This window comes from Nilaparvata lugens, unplaced genomic scaffold (genome assembly GCF_014356525.2).
Source record: "Nilaparvata lugens isolate BPH unplaced genomic scaffold, ASM1435652v1 scaffold4427, whole genome shotgun sequence".
In the NCBI taxonomy this organism is placed as follows: Eukaryota; Metazoa; Arthropoda; class Insecta; order Hemiptera; family Delphacidae; genus Nilaparvata; species Nilaparvata lugens.
In genome coordinates this window covers 1-26,769 of record NW_024090651.1, presented here as the reverse complement: position 1 = coordinate 26,769, position 26,769 = coordinate 1, and the positions used below count along the sequence as shown (strand labels likewise).

Genomic DNA, 26,769 nt, shown 5'->3' with positions numbered 1-26,769 from the left:
GTCAGTACTTATATTGTAACATAACATTGAATATTTTTGTATCTTGTTTTATAGTGAGGTCCACGTTATAAGGGAGTATTTGGTGTTACTATCCTTATCTATCATTCGACAAAGCAGATAGCGCTATCCTTTACTACCTCTACAACGCTTCAGATAGGTGTCAATGTGTAGAGCTTACCACAGTAAAGGGCAACAGCATTGTAAAGATTAAGTCCGACAGAGTGCAGGTCAGGCTGGAGTGCCCCAGAGGGCTCGGTGTTGGGACCATTGCTTTTCCAGCTTTATGTTGACCAACTACCCAAAGAACTGATAAATGGTAGAGCTCTCTTATTTACAACGATACGTCACTTATTTTCAGCAGTTCTGTGTGGGGATAAATCTCGAAAAATGCCCACTTAGGGGTGCAGTCCATTGTACAGTTTGAATCTACTGAAGCTGACAATAAATAGCAAGAAATGTCATACCTCCAATTCAAAAACAAACATAATATAATAGAAGGTAGAAGATAAACATTTTTGTAAATGATTGTCAACTTGATGATAAAGATCAGGTTCAATTTTGGGTATTTATTAGATAGGCGGACTGACTTGGACTCCGTATATTGAAAAATTGTGTGTCAAAATAGCATCTGGAGTATTTGTCATGAGACAGCTTGCAAGGTCAAAGATAAAAAAGCTACTAATACACTGCCTACCATGGTCTTATTGTCGCATATAAGGTATGTCATCATAGTGTGGGTAAACTCGTCAAAGCAAAATATGGATAGAGTATTAAGATGCACAAAAGAGAGCGGTTAGGTGTATAGGAGAAGCGAATAGGCTAGATTCTTGCAGGCCACTGTTCAGGTCACTGGGTCTACTAAGAGTGCTAGCTTGTTCATATATGAGGTTATTTTATTCGTAAGAGCAAGTGATTTGAGCCAAAATCTTGACGTTCATGACTACAACACGCGAACCGATCTGACTATCACTTGGTGAGGCATAATAGTAGACTATTCGAGAAAAAACCAAGCTATACTGGTAGATTATTCTAACAAGCTACCGCTCATGCTGAGAAGAATTGAAAATACCCAGACATTTAAAAACCAATTGAAAAGTATTTAATTGATGCAGCTTTTATAGCTTACAAGAGTTCCTCTCAGATTGAACTAGCTTCAAAGAATTGAAATATGACGAGTAACTAGAGTAGGGCTGTATTATCGACTTAGATGTTCACTTGACTATTCCGTATGCATTGGTGATTTATACACTTTGACTGTTCTGTACTGTATGCAATGAGTATTCATAAGAATGACTGTCTTATACTCCCTCGGAGTCTCCAAGACGAAATCTTGAAAAAAGGTTTCCAACAGTTTAAAAATGTATAAATGCCAGAATATTAAATCTTCGATCATAAATATGTATTATTTATTAACTGAAAAATATAATGGTTGATTTTACACAACAAGAACAGTTAGGTACCGGTACAGCTACTCTCTATAGATTGCAGTGGCAAGGCAGAGAATCGGCAACGATGTTCTCCTATCTTTCTCCACTGCCATCATAACTTGAGCCTCTCTATAGTACTGTATTACTATATAATATCGGGGACCGTGCTTCGCACTGGAGTACAAAGCATAAAAAATTTATTATGAAGAAGAAATTTAATAACATTCATAGTTTGTTACATTCACAGTAAATTGAGATTGATTCCCAGAGGAATGCAAAAATTTCCCTCACAAAGGCCGGTTGCACAAAAGCCGGTTAATTTTAATCCTGATTAATTTCACGTGAACAAATCAGAGAAGACCATTTCAAAAAGATGGATCTACTGGAATTAATCAGTTTGAAAATAACCAGGTTTTTGCAAACGCACCAAGTACCTGATTGAATGATTACAAAAGTTCAACAGCTGAGTCATAATTTTGACACAGTCCCACACACATGAACTCGCCAACTCACTTCAATCATCAACAGACGACGAAATAATTATTATCAGCTGTTTTCCAAGGATGAATAATAATTACCCTTTTAATGTCCTTCAGTGAGTTTTCCAGGGATGAGACCTAGTGCAATCGAATTTCTATTTATTTCTATATTCAATTTGACTATTAATACTGTATTATAAAATATCATCATTTATACAGCTGTGCTTTTAGAATTAAGTTTGTGTTTTCGGTTCTTTTCCAAAATTATTTCTTTAATATACGAATCTTCTCTATTCAAGTGATAATAATGTGAAATAACTGTTCTGTTTTTGTTTTGAAGCATCTAAATTGAAAATTTACTTTGTGAACATATTAGTGGTCTGAAAATTTTGCGAAGTGAAGAGCTACAAGACTTAACCTATTTCGGACTATGTGTAACCATATCTAAATTGGGGAGAGGAATAGCACAAGGTTACCTTATTTTTCCTCTCCCTATCATTTATATGATGTATACTTATTATATCAATCAATCAATCAATCAATAAACCTACGATGTTCTGAATTTGGTGAGAATCGTTAGAGCCGTTTTCGAGATCCGGTGAAATACAAACATAAAAACATCCAAACATCTAAACATATAACAGAAATTGCTTGTTTAATAGTATAGGATTTTTTTCAAATTAATTACAGTACATTTGAAGAAAATCCATCTTCAATTTATATTCAAATAACCGTTTGATTATATCAATTTTTATCAATCTCTATTGAATCTGAATGTAGTAATCCATACTAAATTAATTATAATGTATTCATATTTACTAACCATTCAAACATCCGATACGTTATTAGTTCAGAACATCTTAAATTTTTCTCTACTCGTCAAATGTTCTAAATATTAAACTTCTCACTATTTAAAAAAGCAAAACTAAATAGTAGCGTTACAATGACTTTACTCCAGTTCACAATTTTAGAATGGGCATTCGTTGTCACTTGTGTGTATACTTTTCCACTGGTTCAAGTCTAAATGATAAAATTTGAGATAATTTATTGTAGTGTAAAAAGATTATAGTATATCACGGGCTTATGTCGACACACACTCTTCTATTTCATTAGATGACTGAGAAAATGATAGTTGACTCTCAATTTGAAAGTGAAAATAAGTTTGAGTTTAATTTTCACTACAACTATTGTTTTTGCTGTGATTATTTGAGTGAAAATGTTTAAAAATCAGTGGAAGAAAATTTGTAGAAAAAGAAAGTTTAGTAAGTACCTATTTTAACACAATTTATCCGGCTCCGCTGGTCTTGGTGAAAAATGAAGTGAAATAGTTTAAAGTAAAAGTGTGCTCAGTATTCATGCAAAATTGGAAAAAATCAGTTTCTATCCTCTAAACAAAAATTTTCTATTTTAGAGTCGTTCTAAATGCCACTAACTGATCAGATTTCAAAAGCTTACATTTCAAAATTGAAAAAAAATCAGTTCCCTTCTCCATAAACAAAACTTTTCTATTGTAGAGTCTTTAAATGCCACCATGCCACTAATTGATCAGATTTTAAAAGCTTACATTTCAAAATTTTAAAATCAGTTTTCTGCATGGTAGGAATGAAACTACATCTGCTGAAAAAACTAATAGTTGATTGAATTTAATTAAAATGTATCAAGATACAAATAAAATAAATCAATTATTTAACGCAGCAATAACAGAAAGTATAAAATGTAATACATTCTACATTTTCTTAACAGTATCTTCATGAAACAAGCTTCAAACTGCTATAATGAGGTCCACGTTGTAATGGCAGTGTTTAATCAGCAATTGTATTGCTATCTTTGTCTATCATTCAACAAAGCGGATAGCGCTATCTCTTCCTCGCTTTGCGCTGTTGCCAGATCGTCTTTTAACAATGTAGAATAAATAATTAAATACAAAAATATTCAATCTTAATCATGAAATTCATTATGAAATTTTGAAAAATATAACTTCTTGCTTAATAAAATATAATTGATCATTTTAAACGAGAATGAACCGTTAATATTACATCAATAAACCTGTATCAGCTACCGTCTATAGAAGGCATTGACAAGACAGAGGATTGGCAACGTTTATCTTCTATCTTTCTCCACTGCCATTATAACGTGGACCTCACTATAGGCATCATTACAACGTCTTGAAACGGATAATCTTCCTAAAAACCTTCGTGTAATTCAATGTTCAAGTAATAATCCGAAGTCTCCCAACACTCTAAGTTTGAAGCTTTCAATCAATAAAAGATTGATGCCCATTGCGGTTTCCTTTTAATAGCCTTGAAGAGTAATTGCCGGCTCTCTAGTACTTAATTATTGCAAATTACTCCAACACTAGTACTTGCTAGTACTTCTATATCTTCGTCGATCCTTTCCTTTGTATTTCATTTCCTACGTTGGAAAAGTGATTGATTCAATAGCTTTTTTGATCAATGGTAACTAAAGCTGCGTTTATTAACAAAATGTTAATAACTTAATCCTTATAGATTCTATTAGATTGAACGGAACTTTACAAACACATAAATGTTCATCATGTGTATGATAAGTGATGATCAATCTAATAGAATCTATAAGGATTAAGTTATTAACATTTTGTTAATAACTTTGGTGTAAACGCAGTTTTAGAGTGAGGACCACGTTATAATGGCAGTGGAGAAAGATGGGAGAACAACGTTGCCGATCCTCCGTCTTGTCAATGCCTTCTATAGTTGGTAGCAGATACAGGTTTATTGATGTAATATTAACTGTTCATTCTCGTTTAAAATAATCAATTATATTTTATCAAGCAAGAAATAATATTTTTCGATGATTTCTTAATGAATTCCCATAATCAAGATAAAGGCCCGGTTGCACAACAGCCGGTTGAATTTTAACCGTGATTAATTTCACGAGAGCCAATCAGAGAAGGCGTTTTTGAAAAGACTGCTTCTCTGATTGGTTATCCTGGAATTAATCACGGTTAAAATTTAACCGGCTGTTGTGCAACCGGCACTAAACACTTTATCTTGCCAATGCCTTCTATGGAGGGTGACTGATACCGGTTTATTAATGTAATATTAACTGTTCATTCTCGTTTAAAATAATCAATTATATTTTATCAAGCAAGAAATTATATTTTTCAATAATTGCATAATGAATTTTAATGATTAAGATTAAATATTTTTTATTTAATTACCAATTCTACATTGTTAAAAAACAATCAGGCAACAGAGCATAGCGAGAAAGAGATAGCGCTAACCGCTTTGTTGAATGATAGACAAGGATAGCAATACAATTGCTGATTAAACACTGCCATTACAACGTGGACCTCATTATAGCAGTTTGAAGCTTGTTTCATGAAGATACTGTTTAGAAAATGTAGAATGTATTAATCAATCAATCAATCATTTATTTCTTTCCAAAACATACATGAAAAAGTCAAAAACTAAAAACTAACTTAAAGCTAAAGAGAAATTACTGACTGTATAAAATTCATTTTTTTACAGTAAACTCGTTTATACTGTAGCATGCTAAATCTATCAAATATGCTCTCAGCAATTCCTTAAATTTTGATCTATCAAGTTCATGTCTTATGCAACCTGGGAGACAACCAATAAATTTTATTACATTTTATACTCTCTGTTATTGCTGCGTTAAATAATTGATTTATTTTATTTGTATCTTAATACATTTTAATTTCATATGTATTTATAAATATATTAATATTTTCCATTTTAGTGATAGGTAATAATTTGAATTTTTCTTCTATGTTTGGGTTTGAAGCATATAAATTTGAAAATCTTCTTTGTGAAAATAATTAAGAACTGCAAATTTTGTGAACACTACAAGACTCAACCTATCTCTGACTATGTGTAACATTATCTAAACTTGGGAGAGGAATAGCACAAGGTTACTTTAGTTTTTCTCTCCCTATCATTTTGGTGATGTACTTATTGTATGAATTACAGTAACTATATTAGGTAACTTTTTGTGTAGTTGAGAAGTTGATATTGTGGTAATTATTCATATTGAATGAAAATTCCAAAAATTGAGAAATTTTTGACAATTTTTTAGTCTTTTTCATTCAATATATTAGGTAATATAGTTACTGTAGTATGAATCAAATAGAAGTCTTAACTCAGCAGTTTTTAAACTTGCCAATTCATCTCAATCAGTTTCGGAGTTAAAACTAATATTATTCTTTGGGCAAATATGATTCATTTAGTAATCGATTGTGCAATAATCTAAAATGATAGTTCAAGTGAATTTTCTGTGTAGTGTTATTTCCGTATCACTTATCTTCAACTCATTATACGGTTACATTTTAGAATGGCGCAATGTTTACAAGAAGTCATACGTTAGTGATAATTTATTATCAGCATTTTTTTTATATCTTGACAACAAAATGGTGGAATAAGATCGCTTTTTTTAGATCGCTCCTAACTCACTAACAATCCAACATAAAACTCAATTTTAAAATTTTTCAAATATTTTCTCCAATGAATCCAACCAAACTTCAATTTTAATTAATGTGGAAGCTCACTGTACTTCTTTAAATAAGTAGACATTACTTCTTTTCAAATTACAGATACTATTTTATCAATTTGTAGAAAACAATTTTTATATCAGGCATCAAAGCTCATCAATGTTATTCCTAACCATTTTATCACTAGTAAATTAAATAGAAAACTGCTAATTGAAATTCATACATGGATAATCTCGAACAATGTAATTTTGGCAATGTAATTCCCTCATAGCTTAGTATAAAGACTTCTCATGTTTTTTATGTAATTTTCAACTATTCTTTACTTTCCCCTATGCCTTCACTCTGCTCTTTCTCTTCCCTTCCTCACTCACTTTTTCTTTTCCCTATTTCTTAATAATATCCCATTATTATTTTCTTGTACTGTTAAGCATTGAACACTCGGCCTCTGCGCTCGGGTTCCTCGAACCTTGCAGGGATTTCCCGTTTATAATATAGTTACCGTATAATCCTATTAATGGTATTTTTCTTTTTCATTTTATATTGTACTTTACTTTTTTTATGTATAACCATTTTTGTCATTGTAATTATGTTTTTGGGACAAATAAAGATTTGATTTGATTTGAAGTATCAATTTTTTCTTAGTACGGCGAATTATTTACTTATATTATCTTCACATTGAATACTATTTTCATATTCTCTATTCATATTATATACTATTTTCACATCTCTCAATTCACTATAGTCACAATACAAATATATCTTCATACTTTGATTGATTCTTTATTGATTCATACAATAAGTACATCATCAAAAAATCTGGTGTGGCGCACTCACACAACTTTCCTTGCCGTTATGAAAATTCATCACCTGACGCTAGTGTTCACGCGCATCTGAAGTCTACTATTCAAAGACTTGAGCCAGCTGGTGACAGGGCAATAACGCTGGAGACACACATGAGGTCTTCTATCTCTTCATAGTGAATGATTCAATAGAATCAACAATAATTTGCAATTGAATAATCACATTTTCTCAAATTTAAAGCTTATTTTCAATTTTAGGTGAAAATGTTACTGAACATTAATTGTAGAGATTTTCATGCTCAATCTACTCCACTTGATTTTTTTTCGTTTCAATTGTATCTGAAGCCTGATAATTGGGAATCTATCTGCATTGATGGGGCGAAGCTCCTGAAATTTTTACATATATGGGACTTGTGGCAGTTGATAGAGCTTATTGATGACTATTTTAGGTATGAATTTGATCAAAATCGTTGGAGCCGTTTCCGAGAAAATCACGAAAAACCCTGTTTTTGACAACATTCTCGCCATTTTAGCCGCCATCTTGAATTGCATTTGATCGAAATTGTTCGTGTCGGATCCTTATAGTGAAAGGACCTTGAGTTTCAAATTTCAAGTCATTCCGTTAATTGGGAGATGAGATATCGTGTACCCAGACGCACATACACTCTACACACACACACACACACATACAGACCAATACCCAAAAACCAGTTTTTTGGACTCAGGGGACCTTGAAACGTATAGAAATTTAGAAATTGGGGTACCTTAATTTTTTTCGGAAAGCAATACTTTCCTTACCTACGGTAATAGGGCAAGGAAAGTAAAATGATAGGTGGAGAAAAAATAAGGTAACCTTGTGCTATTCCTCTCTCAAGTTTAGATTAGGTTACACATATCCGATATAGGTTAAAGATGCGTTTACACCAGAGTTATTAACAAAATGTTAATAACTTAATCCTTACCGTATAGATTCTATTAGATTGAAAGGAACTTGACAAACACATATATTCATCATGTGTATGATTAGTTATGTTCAACCTAATAGAATCTATTAAGGATTAAGGATTAAGTTAATAACTCTGGTGTAAACGCAGCTTAAGTCTTTTATTTATTTATTTATTTATGAAAAACATGGAAGCATACAGGATTTCTCCCAAAAATTGCTTCCATAACAACACAATTACAATAGTTCATTATACATGGTAAGAAAACAGAAAAGAAGAATATTGAAAAATTACATTTTAGTTGTTCACTTTACAAAATCTTCAGTCCTTAATTATTTTCACAAAGTAGATTTATAAATTTAGATGCTTCAAAACCAAGAAAAATTTCACGTTATTATCACTAAAATAGAAAATATTCACATTATTAAAGAAATATTTTAAAAATATGGAGATAATAGTAAATTATGTACCAGTCCAATGTAATTCTCCAAATAAGTTTCAACTTTGTTTTAGTACGGCGAATTATTTACTAATACAGGGTGCGGCAGTCAATCCCGCATTTTTGAAATAGGTGTAAAAAATAAACGGACGTAGATATCAAAATTATATTCATAAAATATTCTTCTACATTAAAAAGCATTTAAGAAACATTGAAAATAATCACTGTTTGAAAATAACATCAGCAAGATGGCGGCCTTCCCGAGTACGGCATTCGCGCAGGCGATTTGCGAAGCTGTTCATAACATCACGAAGCATAGGCTGAGGAATTCTCTCAATTTCTAGCCGGATTCTTGCCTTCAGTTCACCAACAGTATGAGGTCTTTCTTCGTATGCTTTACTTTCAGGTAACCCCACAAGAAGTAGTCGCACATGGACAGGTCTGGAGAACGAGGAGGCCAATCAATGTCACCAAACCGAGAAATGATGCGACCACGAAAAACAGCCCGAATTGCTTCCATTGAATTTCTTGCTGTGTGAGCTGTCGCCCCGTCCTGCTGAAACCATACTTGCCGGATAGGAATACGTTTCCTTCTTAATTCAGGAAGGAAGAATTCAGTGAACATCTGTCTATAACGTTCTGAGGTTACAGTTACAGTGGTCCCGTTGTCGTCTTCAAAAAAGTATGGACCAATAACAAATATACTGCTCACAGCACACCAAACTGTCACCTTGGGACTGTGTAATGGTCTCTCATGCATTAATTTTGGATTTTCATCTGACCAATAACGATAGTTCTGCTGATTAACGGTACCATTCAAATGAAAATGTGCTTCATCTGTCGTAAACAAAATGATGTTTTCATTTTGGTCAAATATGGCCTCCATTTCTCGAGCAAAATTCAGCCGCTTTACATAATCGCCAGGATTCAATTGTTGAACCATGGCCATTTTGTAGGGATGAAATCCTAGATCTTTATGTAAAATACGCCTTACTGACCGATCACTGATGTTCAGTTCAGAAGAATGTCTCCTAGCAGATCGATTAGGACTACGGAGTATGGCTTGCCGAACTCTTTCCACATTTTGTGGAGTGCGTACAGTGCGATGAGCCCCTGGTGGTCGTTTATTCATTACTGTTCCTACTGAACGAAATGATTTTACCCAACGTAAAATGGTGTTACGAGTGGGTACATTTTCATTTCTCGCAAGATTGAAATGACGACGAAACTCGCGCTGAACTGTAATGATACTCTCATTATTACGCACAAAACTGTCGTAAGTAAACACACGATGTTGCACATTCCACGAATCCATGATGCCGATTAAACAATGACTAGAAAAAATGGTATGATCTACCGAACACATGTTCACTTCAGCTGGCCCAATCCGACTACCCAAATCAGAATACTATCTGTTCTAAAAACATCCACCCTTCCTGCCGCACCCAGTATTATCTTCACATTATACTATTTTCATATTATCCAGTTTTATTCAATATTCAACTCGATCAAATGTATATTTTTGGACTACCCATCAAAAAAACAACATCATTTGTATAAACTTAATTTATGTAATAAAATTTCTATAAATTTATTTTCATTAATATCTTAATTCACTATAGTCACAATACCGATATATCATTACTAAACGAAAATCCGGGTGACAAATTATTTTTAGTATAGTATCGCTCATCGGATTTCCATCTAGCTGTTTACCCTGTTGTCAATATTTACAATAGCAGAAGTCTTCGGGGTGATTTACATCATTTAATTGGGATTTTCGTTTAATAATAATTATTCATTAATTAGCATTTGATCAAATGCAACTTCCAATTTATTTCTATCTGTAGACCGTTATATCTTTATACTATAAACACTTTATTAAATTCTAATTTTTTTTTGCTGCACTTAAGAAGAGATAAATGTCTCAGTTGTTGATACTATTGTTTAAGTGATATTTCAAGTGTATTTTTGTATCCATTTGTAATAATATTCTTTATTATTCATTGATTCATACAATAAGTACATCATGAAAATGATAGGAAGAGAAAAAATAAGGTAACCTTGTGCTATTCCTCTCCCAAATAATATAATAATATTTAATCCTAGAGTTGTAGATAGTTGAAAGTTATTTTAATTAGTTGAAGCCTAGTTTTAGGCCCGGTTGCACAAAAGCCGGTTAAATTTTAACCGTGATTAATTCCGCGAGAACCAATCAGAGAAGCCGTTTTATCAAAAACGCATTCTCTGATTGGTTCTCGTCAAGTTAATCACGGTTAAAATTTAACCGGCTTTTGTGCAACCGGGTCTTATTATGCTGTTTCCGAGTGCTAAAATCAAATATCTGCTATAAATTCTATAGAAATAGTGTATTAACTTCATGCATTCCTAGTTTATTATGCCGCTAACCTTTGCTCTGTTATCATTTACAAGCTGCTTAAAAAGGACAAGATATTTTTGCTTGAAGTATGTTGAGTTAGACGCCAGAATGGAATCAGGTATTTCTGTAGACGCTTATTGAATTTTTCATTTATAATTCTGTAGATTTAAAGTGCTTCTTCACTTATAAAATAGAATGATAGTAGACTACCCTTTCTTTGAAAATAATAAAATAAATTAAGAATACAAATAAATTATAACAACTAGTTTCAATGTCCATACCATCTTCAGAACACCAGTTGTTATAATAATTTCTATTCTTAGGCCCGGTTGCACAACAGCGGTTAAATTATAACCGTGATTAATTTCACGAGAACCAATCAGAGACGGCGTTTTTGAAGAGACGGCTTTTCTCATTGGTTCTCATGGAATTAATCACTGTTAAAATTTAACCGGTTGTTGTGCAACCGGCACTTAATCTTTCAAAGGGTACTATAATTCTATTTTATAAATAAATATAGGTAGCCCTGATTTCATACATTTAACCTTCCGGTAGTCGCGACCTACTCAATCAAACAAGCAGTCGCGTGTTGTATTTTTTTACAACATCCAATTTTCCAAGTGTTATGTACTCTGTTTACTGTCAAAATTTATTAATTAATTGTATAATTACTTTTTCCATCTTCTTGGATTAATTTACGCCTATGAACATTTGGATGATTACCGTTTCATAGCCCAATAAGGTACATCAAGCAAAGCCATCAATTCTGTGTTATTGGCTCGTTTACAGTACCCGTATACAGTCTTTCCCTATCTTATGCACTGTCGCGACTAAATGGCACCTACAGACTCAACCATTTCTCGGTTGATATTGCGGGTCGATGTCAAACGAGGCAAACGACAGAAGAGTCCTGCGACAGTCGAGACCAGCGACGGTAGAGACCGGCGACATTCGAGGCCAGCGACGGTAGAGGACTCCTGAAAAAGTGGCCTCAAATGTCGCCTGCGTTAGGCGACAGTTGAGGCCACTCTAATTTTTGTACAGCCCCGACAGTCGAGACCTGCGACGGCAGAGGACTCCTGAAAAAGTGGCCTCAAATGTCGCCTGCGTTAGGCGACAGTTGAGGCCACTCTAATTTTCGTACACTCCCGACAGTCGAGGCCTACGACCGTAGAGGACTGTAAAACAGTCCTCTACGGTCGTAGGCCTCGAATGTCGTCGGTCTCGACTGTTGCGCCCCCGATATTGCAACTCAGTGGAGTGATGGGGGAAAGTTTTGGAATGCATAGGCGACTCATTCACTGACACCACCCCATTCAATAGTCTTGTGCAGCAAAAAAAAAAAACTGACAGTGTTGTACTTTTTACTACAGCGCGACTGTCGGAAGGTTAAGAAGTGCAAGTATATAGTTTAGTTGCAAGATTCAGTAGGCTATAGAGTTCAGTACTTTTGACATCATTGGCAAGTGGTGTCATGAAAAGCTCATAACTCAGAAGTGACGTTTTGAGATGACATAACTTTCCCAGATTAACCTGTATAAAACTCATTGAAACATACTAAAATATAATATATATTAAAAACAATTAATTCATAGAATATTCTTGTAATCATAAAATTACTCGAAATTAGTTTAATGGATTGATAGTTGTAACCAAGTACAGTAGCTGAAAAAAATGTATTATTTTTAGATGTTGATTTCCATGACGAAACACTATATTATTAGAATGTCCACACATTGGTGGAATTGAAATATATGAACATTCACATAATAAATATCGGGGTCCGAGCTTCACTCTGGAGTAAAAAAGCATAAAAAATTTATTACGAAAGAAGAAATTATTATAACATTCATACAGAATCTTTCTATCTAATCACAGTAACTTGAGTTTAATTCCCAGAGGAATGCAAAAATTTCCCTCACAAAGGCCCAGTTGCAGAAAAGCCGGTTAAATTTTAATCCTGATTAACTTCACTTGAACCAAATCAGAGAAGACCATTTCAAAAAGATGGATCTACTGGAATTAATCAGGATTTAAAATAACCCGGCTTTTTTGAAAGGCAACCTGATTGAATGATTACAAAAGTTCAACAGCTGAGTCATAATTTTGACACAGTCCTACACACATGAACTCGCTTGCTCACTCACTTCCATCACCAACAGACGACGAAATAATTATCATCTGTTTTCCCAAGGATGAATAATAATTATTATCCTTTTAATGTCCTTCAGCGAGTTTTCCCAGGGATGAGACCTAGTGCAATCGAATCTTTATATTATAAACCTACTATGTTCTGAATTTCGTGAGAATCGTTAGAGCCGTTTTCGAGATCCAGTGAAATACAAACATATAAACATCTAAACATATAAACAGAAGTTGCTCGTTTAATAGTATAGGATAAATGCCTCCTAAACATCCAAACATCTAAACATATAAACAGAAGTTGCTCGTTTAATAGTATAGGATAAATGCCTCCTAAACATCTAAACATATAAACAGAAGTTGCTCGTTTAATAGTATAGGATAAATGCCTCCTAAACATCCAAACATCTAAACATATAAACAGAAGTTGCTCGTTTAATAGTATAGGATAAATGCCTTCTAAACATCCAAACATCTAAACATATAAACAAAATTTGCTCGTTTAATAGTATAGGATAAATGCCTCCTAAACATCCAAACATCTAAACATATAAACAGAAGTTGCTCATTCAATAGTATAAGATAAATGCCTCCTTTTCGTGCACAAATGTATTGGCTACATGTACTTGGCACTACTGAAAAGAAAACATAAATATGACATTGGTTGTTATGAGAATGTTCACATATTGGTAGAATGAAAAATGTTTGAAATCTTACAAAAGAACTAATGGGTTTTTCTACTCAACCAAGCACAATATGAAAGGGAACAGTTTTGGTCTAGACTGTTGATCCTTTCTAATCATGTATTTGAAATGTGTATTGTTAAATATAATAAATAAATAAATAACTATTTTTGGGAAGCAGGGCTTTACATAATTATACTGTGAGTTGGAATCTCTGCTTCAGGATCGCTTTAGGCTGTGCAAAGGCTAAAAATGAACTTTCTACTGGAGATTTTTTTCAAAGTTTTTCGATTTGTATATCATCGAGCTATCAAAATGAAGACATTTTTCAAGAAAACATATTTTTCCCATTAATACTATTCGAGTTATGAGCGCCTAAAGTTTAAATTTTTGGGACAGAACATTTCAAATTCGGTACTATATAAATCCATGAGATTTAGAGGATGGTATTGTTGATCTAGTAAAACAAAAATTTTCTGAAAATATAAATTTTTGAAAAAGTTATTCAATTTACCAAAAATAACTCAACTAAAAGTTAGTTTTGGCTATTTTTAGTAGTTTGAATAACTATCTTGAAAATTGATATTTTTAGAAAATTTCTGTTTCACTAGATCAACAATACCATGAAGAATCTATCCTCCAAATCTCATGGAATTATCTCTTACCGAATTTGAAATGTTCTTTCCCAAAAATTTAATCTTTAGGCGCTCATCTCAAAAAGTAATGATCAGAAAACATTTTCTTCCTGAGAAAACTTTTTCATTTTGATAGCTTGATGATATACAAATCAACCGAATTTTTTTATCTCTTACCGAATTTGAAATGTTCTGTCCCAAAAATGTAATCTTTGGGCGCTCATATCTCAAAAAGTAATGATCAGAAAACATTTTCTTCCTGAGAAAACTTTTTCATTTTGATAGCTTGATGATATACAAATCGAAAAACTTGAAAAAATATCACGAGTAGAGAGTTCATTTTTAGCCTTTGCACAGCCTTAAAACATGAAACTTCATTGAAGAATACACTAATGAACATGGGAATTCAACACTAGAAATCGATGCATTTAAATTTAGTTCTATAACTAGACTACTGTTTCATCACAGGACAAATTTAATTTTTATCGCACTTAATTTATACAACTATGTACGGTACATAAGAAGTCTTATGTACAATCATCAATGTTGTTTCTTCAATACACTAGTATCCAGCTATTAAAATAATAATTCATTAACAAAATTATACTCAAGATGGGCTCCAGTGTGAGCTGGGATATATATCTCTATATCTCTGATCCACAACAGGTCGCCAACTCATTCAATAAGTATTTTAATATAGCTGCCGAAGAATATATAAACTTGTTTCAAAGACAAGAAAAACTTGGAAAAATATCACGAGTAGAAAGTTATTTTTAGCCTTTGCATAACCTTAACGTAGATGGTGCATATGGCCTTGAAAGTTTTATTATTTGCCGAAATTTATCCACTATTAATGGGTAAATTGTATATTTATTTATTTATTTATTAGAACAGTCACAAACACGATATTTGGAAAGAGAAACAGGCAAATGCCCAAAACTTCTTCAATTCCTTGATTTTGACACATAAATAGTCCAAAGAGAGGTTAAGTTTAAAATTTCTGTTTTCACCAAAGATTAACACTCAGAGAATACGTATTCGAGATATGACTGATGGATTTTGAATTTTGAAGGTTTGATAAGAGCCGGAAATAACACTGAACAATCCGAAAGTTTCAATAATATTGAAAGAAACTTGAAAATTTTGAGCAGAAAAATTAAAACTACTATCACTGCAACTATCAGCTGATTTTTGGAAATTTTATTTGTTGAAATTTGTCTACTATTAATGTGTAAATTGAATACTGTTTGATATGATTGCAGGACCATTAAACTTGCAACTGCGCGTCCAGAATCTGGTGCGCAAATTGCGTCCGGAACGGGTCAGATCACAGCTGCAGTGTCTGATCACGACCGTGTCGGAGGCGAACGCTAAACTGCTGCGACAGAATCTGGTGAGCCGCGACTGCGACGCCAAAGATGTGGTCACCGCGCATCACGACGACTCAGATGGGACACAAGATGGCGCACAAGATGGGACACAAGATGGCGCACCAACCACTGCTGTAGATGTGCAGCTTGAAGAGAGTGTGGAGCAGCAGGGCAACGGCAAAGACACTGAGGAGGATGCTTGCAAGCGAACTGTCATGTCTGCAGGTTATTCGGTGAGATCCTTATCACTTATCAATCAATCAAACTCTATTGCCTTGTAAAAAATACAATACCGGTTACAGAATGTTCTTATGTCGTATCTACATGTCGACCAGTGCCAGTAGAATAGAATATTTTATTTTTATTTATTTACAATGCAAATTATACTAATGTAATAACATTGGTATATAAAATAATAAGGTAGTCCTTGGGCTATTTTTCTTTCAAATTTATAAGTGACAAAGTCCAAGATAAGTCCAATAGAATAGAATATTAGAATAGATCATATTCATATTATTTGTAATTGTATCAATAATAAATAAATAAATACGTTAATAATCCACCAATAAATACAATTTAATGTACATTAGGCATCGTTAGGTATCATTAGGTAACAAGAATAAAATCCTATAAAACAACTGAGCTAATTCATACACATATATATTACTAGTCGTCAGGCTCGCTTCGCTCGCCATATCCGTCTAGCCAGGGGGCTCCGCCCCCTGGACCCCCGACTGGATCGTCCAAGAATGAGATCAGCAGGCTCGCTTCGCTCGCCTGCATTTTTCATTTGAGCATTTTTATCATATGTTAGGACAATCCAGTCGGGGGTCCAGACTAAACGTCTGGCTAAACGGATATGGCAAGCGAAGTGAGACTGACGGCTAGTAATATAATATTCCCAGGATTGAAGTAGCAGTGCCCAATCAATTTTTCCGCGATAAATGCATTTAAATCTTTAACTTGGTGCCAACCTAACAAAGTCAACTCAACTTAATGCCAACCTGACAAAATTATTAATTTAGTTGCCAGTTAACAACTGTTTCGAAGAGGTACTCTATCTAGATTATAGTTCTATAGTAACATATGATATGAAAATTTCAATTATAATTAAGAGATTGGGAGAAGAAGAATATACATGCTAAAAGACGAACTTTAAACCCTTGAAAATAACCCTTAGAGTTAAAATATTGCCAAAAGATTTCTTAGTGCGCCTCTAAAGGGCCAACTGAACATACCTACCAAATTTGAACGTTTTTGGTCCGGTAGATTTTTAGTTCTGCGAGTGAGTGAGTGACTGAGTCAGTCAGTCAGTCAGTCAGTCAGTCAGTGAGTGAGTGCCATTTCGCTTTTATATATATAGATAAGGTAGTCCTTGGGCTATTTTTCTTTCAAATTTATAAGTGACAAAGTCCAAGATAAGTCCAATAGAATAGAATATTAGAATAGATCATATTCATATGATTTGTAATTGTATCAATAATAAATAAATAAATGAATACGTTAATAATCCACCAATAAATACAATTTAATGTACATTAGGTATCGTCAAGAATAAAATCCTATAAAACTACTGAGCCAATTCATACACATATACAGATGGAATTAAATAAGGAATGCATAAAGCACAGCACAGCTAGATGGAATAAATGCATTCTCTATTTAATTCCATCTGTAACTGGTTGGCCGCTATGGCTTTGTATAAAATGAGCGCTGCTATCCAGAGATTGTCAGTTTGGTGTAAGGGTAAGCATTCCTGACTGGCAATTGGGAGGTACCGGGTTCGATTCCCGGGCTGGCAACTAATTTTTGGATAGTAGTTCTCATCGAATTTCCATCTAGCTGTTAGCCCTGTTGTCAATGTCTGCAGTAGCAGAGGTCTTCGGGATGATTTGCAGCATTTATTTAGGATTTTCGTTCAATTATAATTTCATACACCTATATTATCATCACTCAAAATATGTATTTATTACATCGACGGGCAAAATTGAAAAACTCTTCTACATTATATAATGGGTTCTCTGTTAGCAGCTTTTCAACTTGTGTTTTAAAACGGGCTTGTTTCATATTTCTCACAATAACAGGCAGCTTATTGAATGCCTTGATTGATAATATTCTATAATGCCCTTGAAGTTTTTTTAGCCTGACAAAAGGAACGTTCAGATGACATGCTTGCCTGTGTATCTCAGACCTACATTTAAGATCATCCAACTCGTCCCTGACCCTGACCAGGAGTTGCATGACGTACAGGGTGAACACAGTCATAACCTCCATCGAGACAAATATTGGACGACAATAAGCGAGGTAGTCAGCATTGGCCATAAGCCTTACTACTGTTTTCTGAAGAAGCAGCACCCTACTAGTATTGTCTGCTCCGCCCCAAAGAATAAGCCCATATTGAATAACACTCTGGAAAACCCCAAAGCAGGACGCCCTCAAATATTGCTGAGGAACAAGAGTTCTCAGACGTCTTATAAGAAAAACCACTCTACTGAGCCGATCACATAACCAGTCAATGTGGCAAAAGGAACTTTCAGTGTGTGGATGGGTGGTTTGCCAACGTTGGCTACCGCTGGCCTTTATTGGGCACTGGTTATATTGCAGGCTGGGCCAGTGACTGGTCCAACTTGTAGACTAGGCATTGTTTCTGTCTATCATACTTATTCATTCATTCATTCATTCATTCATTCATTCATTCATTCATTCATTCATTTATTGTATAAAATACTATAATCATAATACAATTATGACATTGGAGGAAAAACTAGGCTGAGCCTGTACTATTTCTCTCCAAAATTTGACAACAGCAAAACCTTGAGCTGCGTCTGCACCAAAGCTGTCAACAAAATGTTTTCTAGAACATACTATGTAAATAGTATAGTAATTTGTTTAAAACTCAGTTGACAACTCTGGTATAAACGCGGATTGAGTTTGAGTGCTGGTGACGAGTAACAAATATGGTGTAGTCTAAACTGTTTTTACAAACGAGAAAAAATGGTATCATCTGGAAAAGAACTCTCCTTGAATAATATTGTCTCTTTGAATACGTTCATTAATCAAAATAAAATATTTTTACAATGAACAATAAATGAGTACAGTAATATAAAAATACTGTATAAATATTATTTTCTCCACCTAGGCTGTCTAAAGTACTTTACTCCCTGAAACATAATACTAAAGTGTCACTTTTTCGCTCTCGCTAGTAAAAAACAGAAAAACTCCCTAGGGAGTAAAAGTGACTACATTTAAATAACATGGGAAGCATCTCTATTTTAAAAATACATTGTAATAGGTTAGAAGGTCTAAGCTCAGTTGAGAAAGCATAATAGAGGTGTCTGTCATTGAGTCAACTGAATTCAATACCACAACCACAGATTTGATCAACTCATGAAATATATGTTTGTATGATATTATATTCTTAATATTAGTAGACGATAAAAATTTATACAATTTTAAAAATATTTTATTCTTTTCAAAATACCAGCCAACAAATATTTTTGATCTGCAATTCAAATCTGAATCTCGTGATCTGGAGTCAGCCATTTTTGGTAGACGCCCAGCTGATATAATTATTACAACTTTTGCCGATAGATAGCGCAATTGGCAGTGCCAATCAGACGACCGGTTTTTAGGTTTCAGATTTTAGGTTATGTTGTTAGGAAACATTGTCACCAATACGTGAGTTATTAAAATGATATTATTTGCAGCTTCTATAAAAAAATGTAGATGGAGGAAAAATGTTGTGTACATCACGAGCGAAAAATATGTTTTCTCCCTCAGGAAAATTGTTGCCCTCGGCTCCGCCTCGGGCTTCAAACTTCTTCCCACAGGGAGAAAAAGTCGTACTTTTCACTCTAGATATACAAATAACTATTACGCTATATTTTTTTTATATAGAGTGCCCATGAAGAATGGTCCGTTTATTCGACTACAACTTGAAAGTTCATATTATGAAAACAACTTTTATATATATTATGGAAATTAGGTTGAAAGCTGAAATTAAATTAGAAACTGGGCAGATGATATTGGAATAGCTATACAAAAAAAAAACAACGTAGTCGGAAGGCTAATTCTACATTGGAGGCGGAGAAAATATGGCCAGCCAACCCGACCCAGCCTGATCAGAGCAGCCAGTCCAATCCAGACTCTGCCCTCCCACATTGTTTTTTGGCAAGTCAGGAGTGCAACAGCTCTGTGGAAAAGGATAGATGTATCCTACTTTTGACAAATGGATGATGAACTCTTTTATTACTTATTATTAGTTTTGCTCTTAAATTTCGGTTGTGATACAGCTTGTTTCCTTTGTCTCATAACTGAATTCTCTCACACACTAAGGCTAGCTTCACACGCTTTCGGTTTCGTTCGGTTCGGTACGTTTTCGGTTCGGTTCGGTTCGTTACCGAAAACGAATGAGGCTTTCATACATGTCAGGTTTTAATTCGTACGGTTCCAATTAGGTATTTTCTTCTCAAACACAGCTGTGTCTGGATTTTCACAGTTCATGCTTGTATATTTAAATATAACAGTTGGTATCAAATTGTAAGATGTTATTTCTTGAACAACAAAATTTTAAAGTTAATTAAAAATTGTGAATTATTTAAATAGTTTCTTTTTGATCATGTTAATTTTGGAAGTTCAGAAAGATTATTTTTTTAATTGAAAATTTGTTCCTTGTTTTGACATGGTATAAAAACTTCATCTCTTCTCTCCATTGATGAAATCATGTAATATTCGTGGAAAAATAAAAAAAAATTCTCACTAAGTATTAATTTATATCTTTCATATTTTTATAGCAAACTATTCATTGAGAAAAAATGTTTCTGTGGACTAACAGAAATGAATTGACCATATGATTTTGACTTGGAAAATTATAATCACGATATCAGGTTAAAATAAAAACAAAAAAGGCAAGCGTGTGTAAAAGACTTTGTTTTTTCCTGTTTCCCTAGCAACGAATTGAAACCTATAATGAAACCTATTCGTGTCGAGGGGGCGTTCGGTGCTATGCGGTTGCTATTCGGTACCGAATTCAAACCGAATCATCGTTTCACACTTATCGGAATTTGCCGAAAACGAAACGAACCGAACCGAAAGTGTGTGAAAGAAGCCTCTCGCTAGCAACGAATTGAAACCTGATGGAATTTATTAGAGTCAAGTGGGCGTTCGGTTCTATGCGGTTTTTATTCGGTACCGAATTGCCGTTTCACACTTATCGGAATTTGCCGAAAACGAAACGAACCGAAAGAGTGTGAAACTAGCCTAAGGCTCAACTCACATTTACGCGACTCAGCATTTGTTTTCAAATGGTGACACTCAGACTAGTCGATTCTAGGATTCTAGTCTCCGCGACCTCACGACTGTGAGACTGAGTCGAGTGTCGACTCGACATGTTGGTCGAGCCTCGACTTGAGTTGCATAGTACCATGCATTTTCAATGAAAGTGAAGTTATGTTTTATGAAAAAGATATTTTATGGACTTTGAATGGACTTTCCTTAAATTGTAGTAAAACACACCTTATACAATTTCGTTCCATACGCAATCAAACGAGGATAGACGAGACTCACCTTCCAACCATTAGAAATAGCTTAATACTCTCCTCCTCAACTAAATTCTTGGGACTTGTAATCGACCAGAATTTTTCCTGGAAGGAGCACATTAAGAGCTTAATGAAAAAATTGAATCAGGCCTATTTTGTAATTTCAACTCTTTCCAACTCACTCGACAGAAACACATTATTGACTGTCTACTATGCATATGTTTACTCCCACTTGAGCTACGGCACAATATTTTGGGGTAACTCTGTAGACAGCCGAAGAATCTTCATCATGCAGAAAAAGATATTGAGAGTTATCTGTAGACTGAGATCAAGGGACTCATGTAAAGCATTTTTCAAAGACCTTAACATACTCACACTTCCTTCCATGTACATTTACCAGCTAGTAGTTTTTGTTAAAGTAAATATCAATAAGTTCCAATTTTGTACAGATAATAAAAAATAGAATACTCGAAATAGAAATATTATTGCATTTCCAATCCATAGAAATGTAGCTTTTGAAAAAATCCATTTTATTCAGGAATGAGACTCTATAATAGGCTGCCAACAGACATTCGAAACATTGAATCAGTCATTTTATTCAAACAGGCAGTCAAAAAAATGGTATTAGAGAAAAGCCTAAACGCAATCTCAGAATTTTATTCACAAGAAAATTGATTTTTTTATATATGGTATATATCATTACCATCCTTAAAGATACTTGACACTTGATACCTGAATAAATATTTTATTATTTTGATTGTATTATTATAGTATTAGGATTAGTATTAGTACTGACAAGTTACCTGTTAAATGGGATTATTCCCAAAATTGATGTAATGTAATGATTATTAATAAATAAATAAATAAATATCATTTTAGATAAGACAATAATAAGAATTAGATAAGACAATACATTCATAATAATTATTACAACATTTTTTACATGCAAAGTAGTGACGAATTGGATCTTATATTCTTAATAAAGTAAGGTTAGAAATGGCGTAGCATGGAACTGAAGTAGTGACAATGAGCAAGAAAGTCGTAAGGTCGGGAGACTGGAGTATCCTCGACTGGAGTCGTACGATTTGAATCGAGGTAGTGCGTGTTGAGCCTTACTCTATCAACATTCCCTTAAGGCTGATTTACACGGTGCCAGTGACTGGCATGCCAGTTTGGATATTGACTGGAAGGTCACTGGCAAGCGGCGACTGGCATGCCACCTTACTAGCATGCTGCCGTTTTCACGTTTGCTTTTATGAACTTTTGCTAATTCCAAATAGTACGTAGACCTCAACGATTTAATTTTTTTCGGCACATCCTTCGCAGTAAAGTTTAATATATTCATATCATCTACGATTGCTTGCATTGACGCACTTCTTGCTTCGCGATTGCGGTATTCTTTATTAAACATATTCCACAAGTTCTCATGATCACGGTACAACTGAACAAACTGCACAGTCGTTGTTCGTTCCAACGATTTGTCATTTTTAAACTTAATTTAAAGCAATACTAAACACGTGGTTAACGTTCCGGCCGGTGTGCGGTGACTGGCACTGGCGGGCGACTGTTGCCGTTTACACAGTGCCAGTCGGCTGGCGCCACTGAGGTTACGCGGTAGAGGGGGAAGCTGGCGCGCCAGTAAAACAAAAATGTTTGTTCTGCTGGAACGCCAGCTGCTGGCGCGTCCTTGGCTTGCTGGCTTCTCCAGTTACTGGCGTGAGCCGTTTACACAGTGCCAGTAGCTGGCATCCAGTGACTAGCAACCTCAACTGGCAAGCCGACTGGCACCGTGTAAATCAGCCTTTATCTATCATTATGGCCCAAAGTTCTATATACCCAAACACAAGAACTCAAGAAATGAATAGACATAAACTGAACTAGTTTATAGACGTGTATAAATAGATAGACTACACTGCACGGCCAGTGTTGGAAGTAAAGAAAAGCTTTCGTGCTATCGGAAGAACCAACCAATTTGAATGTGGTCAGACCAGAATCTCCTCTCCAGACCGAGCAGTGGATTAAGTGTAGGAGGGTGGACGGCACTATGTTATCCCCAAACCCGCCCAGACCAAACCGTCTGGTCAGGAGAAATTCCGCTTCCAATTTAAGATCAGCCTCCAAGCCAAGCCACACAAAGCAGATTTCGAGGCGTTTTCAGACGAGTCGTCAGGGCAGGAAGCTCTCTGATTTTTGAATTTGAATTTTATTTATTCAAGTAAGTTACAATACATTCTGGTTCATACACGAATCTACAATAAATTACAGTACAACAGCCAATTATGCAACAAATTTCACATATTATGAAAACTTATTAATTACAATGAAGATTGAATGCAACATTAGAATATTGATAATATAACTACATAAATCAGCGGTGTTTCAACAATGAATAAATAATGATAATTTCAATGAATAAATATACACCCCACTATATATCATATGTGTTGGGGTATAAGTAATTAGTTGCTTATTGCGTGTAATAATTACTATTTACAAACTTCATTCACTGATATGGGATTAAAGTTTTTTATAATAAAATTAGTAAAAATGTATAATACAAACAAACAAATGTTGTTTCTCCTCATTCGCGTGATGATAGCTGGATGTAGAGTTGTCTTACACTCAGTACTTTACTGTCCTTGAAAGAATGTTCGTGGGGAATTGATTCTCCTTGAAGCCTATTATTTTTAGTATTCGTTTTTGAAGTTTATAGAGAGGTTCAACATGTGTAAAATTCGTAGCTCCCCAGATAATTATGACGTATCTAAAATTGATTGCACTAAAGAAAAATAAACAGTTTTTAATGTCTCATAGTTGAGGATTTTACGGAGTTGATAGAATTTGTAGAGAAGCTTCCTGATCCGGGTAATGATAGATTAATGTGCTTGTCCATTTGAATTTGTTGTCCACTATTGTTCCTAAATATTTTATTTCATTGACTTGTTGAATTGAAGGGCAATCACACGGGTTGTTGGTGCTTCCACAGTGATGCAGGATTATTGAAGAATCGGTGGTCTCGTCCGTTCTGTCAGAGAAAAGGCTAAAAAATTTCGTTTTTGTTGCATTTACTGTAAGCAAATTTTCTCTTAACCATTTATTGACTTTCATCAATTCTTCCTGTGCCAGATTAAAAACTTCCTCCCAGGTGTTTCCTTCAAATAGTATACACGTAGATTGGCTGGCATTCAGGAATCAGCCAATCGTAGAGCTGAATCCCGTACGTCAACCCAATCAGCCAGCCAATCGGAAAGCTTCCTGCCTGCCGACTCGTCTGAAAACGGCTCGAAATCTGCTTCGTGTGGCTTGATCTTTAGGTCCATATCAAATTGAATCAAATCAAATAATTTATTTCCTCAACAAATATCAGCATTTAAAAATTATACATTATTTTTTCCTACAGTTACGTTGAAAAGTGGCCATCGCTGCACTGATTACAGAACGCAAAGAATCACTTTTCCGCTCTAGTGCGGGAAAAAATTTTCTGCACTCCAGATTTGCAACATGGCAACGCAAAATACTTAGTAGGTTATATGGAACAACAGTGCAGCAAAATCAAAATGAAGCTGGTAACAGTGACTGGGCTGCTATAGTGAGCAGAGGTGCAACGAAGCACAACGAGCACAGCATTAAGTATATTATAACCAAGGACAACATTTTTATTAAATTTGACAATAAATTAAGGTTTTTATCAATAATAAAATTACACAGAAAAACATTTGATGCATTTCAGGCAATTTTACCCATAATTACCCACTTTTCATATTCAATGGTAACTGTAGGAAAAACTTAATGTGTAATACGTGCGCAAAGTTCCTCTGCTGCACTCAACAAACCATTCCGCCCTCGCCTACGGGCGTAAACGTTTCTTTCGGTGCAGCAAACTGTCACTTTGCGCACTAGTTGCACAAATAACTAATTTCAAACTTAATTTCACTTAACTATATGAAAATAAAACAAACCCTAAACCTAATTTGACTTAATAATAAAAATTTGAACTAATGCTAGGTTTATGAATTAATAATAAGTCACTGAACTCAAATGGGCGATTAACAAGTTTGTATACTATAATATGCTTGTCTTGATAAATTGGCATTTGTTCAGGCGTCGTCAGAGGCAGACAGTGGCGGAGGTGTGGCCAGTACGCATGCGCAGCGACCCTGCCAGCTAGCATTGTCACGTGAACCAAGCGGTGGCCCCGCCCCCTCGGCCGAGCCGCAGCCAATGGGAGGCGGCCTGCCACTGCTGGTGATCGACTCGCCGACCAATGAGAACGCCGCATCTGGACTGCTGTGCACGCCTTGTCCCTCCCCCTCGCCTCGCAACAAGTCCCCGGTCACCGTGCAGGAATGGGTCGACTCTCTTCCGCTCACACCGGTCGAGCCCACCAGGTAAATAAATAAATAAATTTATAATATTATTGATACATAATGAATGATAGATACTAGATAGCTATAGAGAGGTCCACGTTATAATGGCAGTGGAGAAAGATAGGAGAACAACGTTGCCGATCCTCTGTCTTGTCAATGCCTTCTATAGACGGTAGCTGGTACAGGTTTATTGATGTAATATTACACTGCTCATTCTCGTTTAAAATAATCAATTATATTTTATTAAGAAAGAAATTATATTTTGCAATAATTTCATGATGAATTTTCATAATCAAGATGAAATATTTTGTTAATAATTTATTATTAATTCTACAAGACGATGTGGTAACAGAGCAAAGCGAGAAAGAGATAGCGCTATCTGCTCTTTGTTCAAAGACGATGTGGCAACAGAGCAAAGCGAGAAAGAGATCTGCTCTTTTGAATGATAGACAAGGATAGCAATATCATTGCTAATCAAACACTGTCATTATAATGTGGACCTGACTATTGGTCAGGTTTCCGAGCTTGGTATTTAGCTAAGTTTTAGGCTTTAAACAGCTGGAGTCAGAAAATTGGCTTTCCGTGGGGCGCAGTCGCAGTCCACGTTTAAATTAAATTTCGAAAAACTAGAAAATTGAACACAAAATAAAATAAAGAGAAAATAATTTAAAGCTTATGCTATTTTGAATTATTTAGGAATGTTTCATTGCGTTAAGGAAAAACGTTTCCAATTATAGACACGAGAAAATAAAGATTATCATAAAACTACGACTTCGCCCCGTTTCGGAAAGCCAATTTTCTGGCTTCAGCTGTTTAAAATCTAGAACTTAGCTAAATACCGAGCTCGGAAACCGACCCTAAATGAATAAATACGGGTGTCATAGTAGACAGAAAAATATGTTGGCAGACCACGCAAGCGGTGATTGAAATTTTTCAATACTGTAGGCTTATTTGAATAATTGACCGAGCGAAGTGAGGTCTAAGATTCAAGTCGACGGTTTGGCATTTCTCTTAATGTTTAAATGTTTATATGTTGCGCATTTACGGCGAAACGCGGTAATAGATTTTCATGAAATTTGA

At 34.7% G+C, this 26,769-nt stretch overlaps 1 protein-coding gene across 1 annotated transcript; it reads left to right on the top strand.

Annotated features, from left to right (window-relative positions):
* Positions 1-10,871: 10,871 nt before the first annotated feature.
* LOC120355716 lies at positions 10,872-25,710 on the top strand (the record flags this gene model as incomplete). Its single annotated transcript, XM_039444368.1, is given in 3 exon segments — positions 10,872-11,073; positions 15,678-16,018; positions 25,424-25,710. Coding segments are annotated over 3 exon segments (728 nt in total), but the record flags the coding sequence as incomplete, so codon positions are not given.
* Between the last annotated feature and the right edge of the window lie 1,059 nt (positions 25,711-26,769).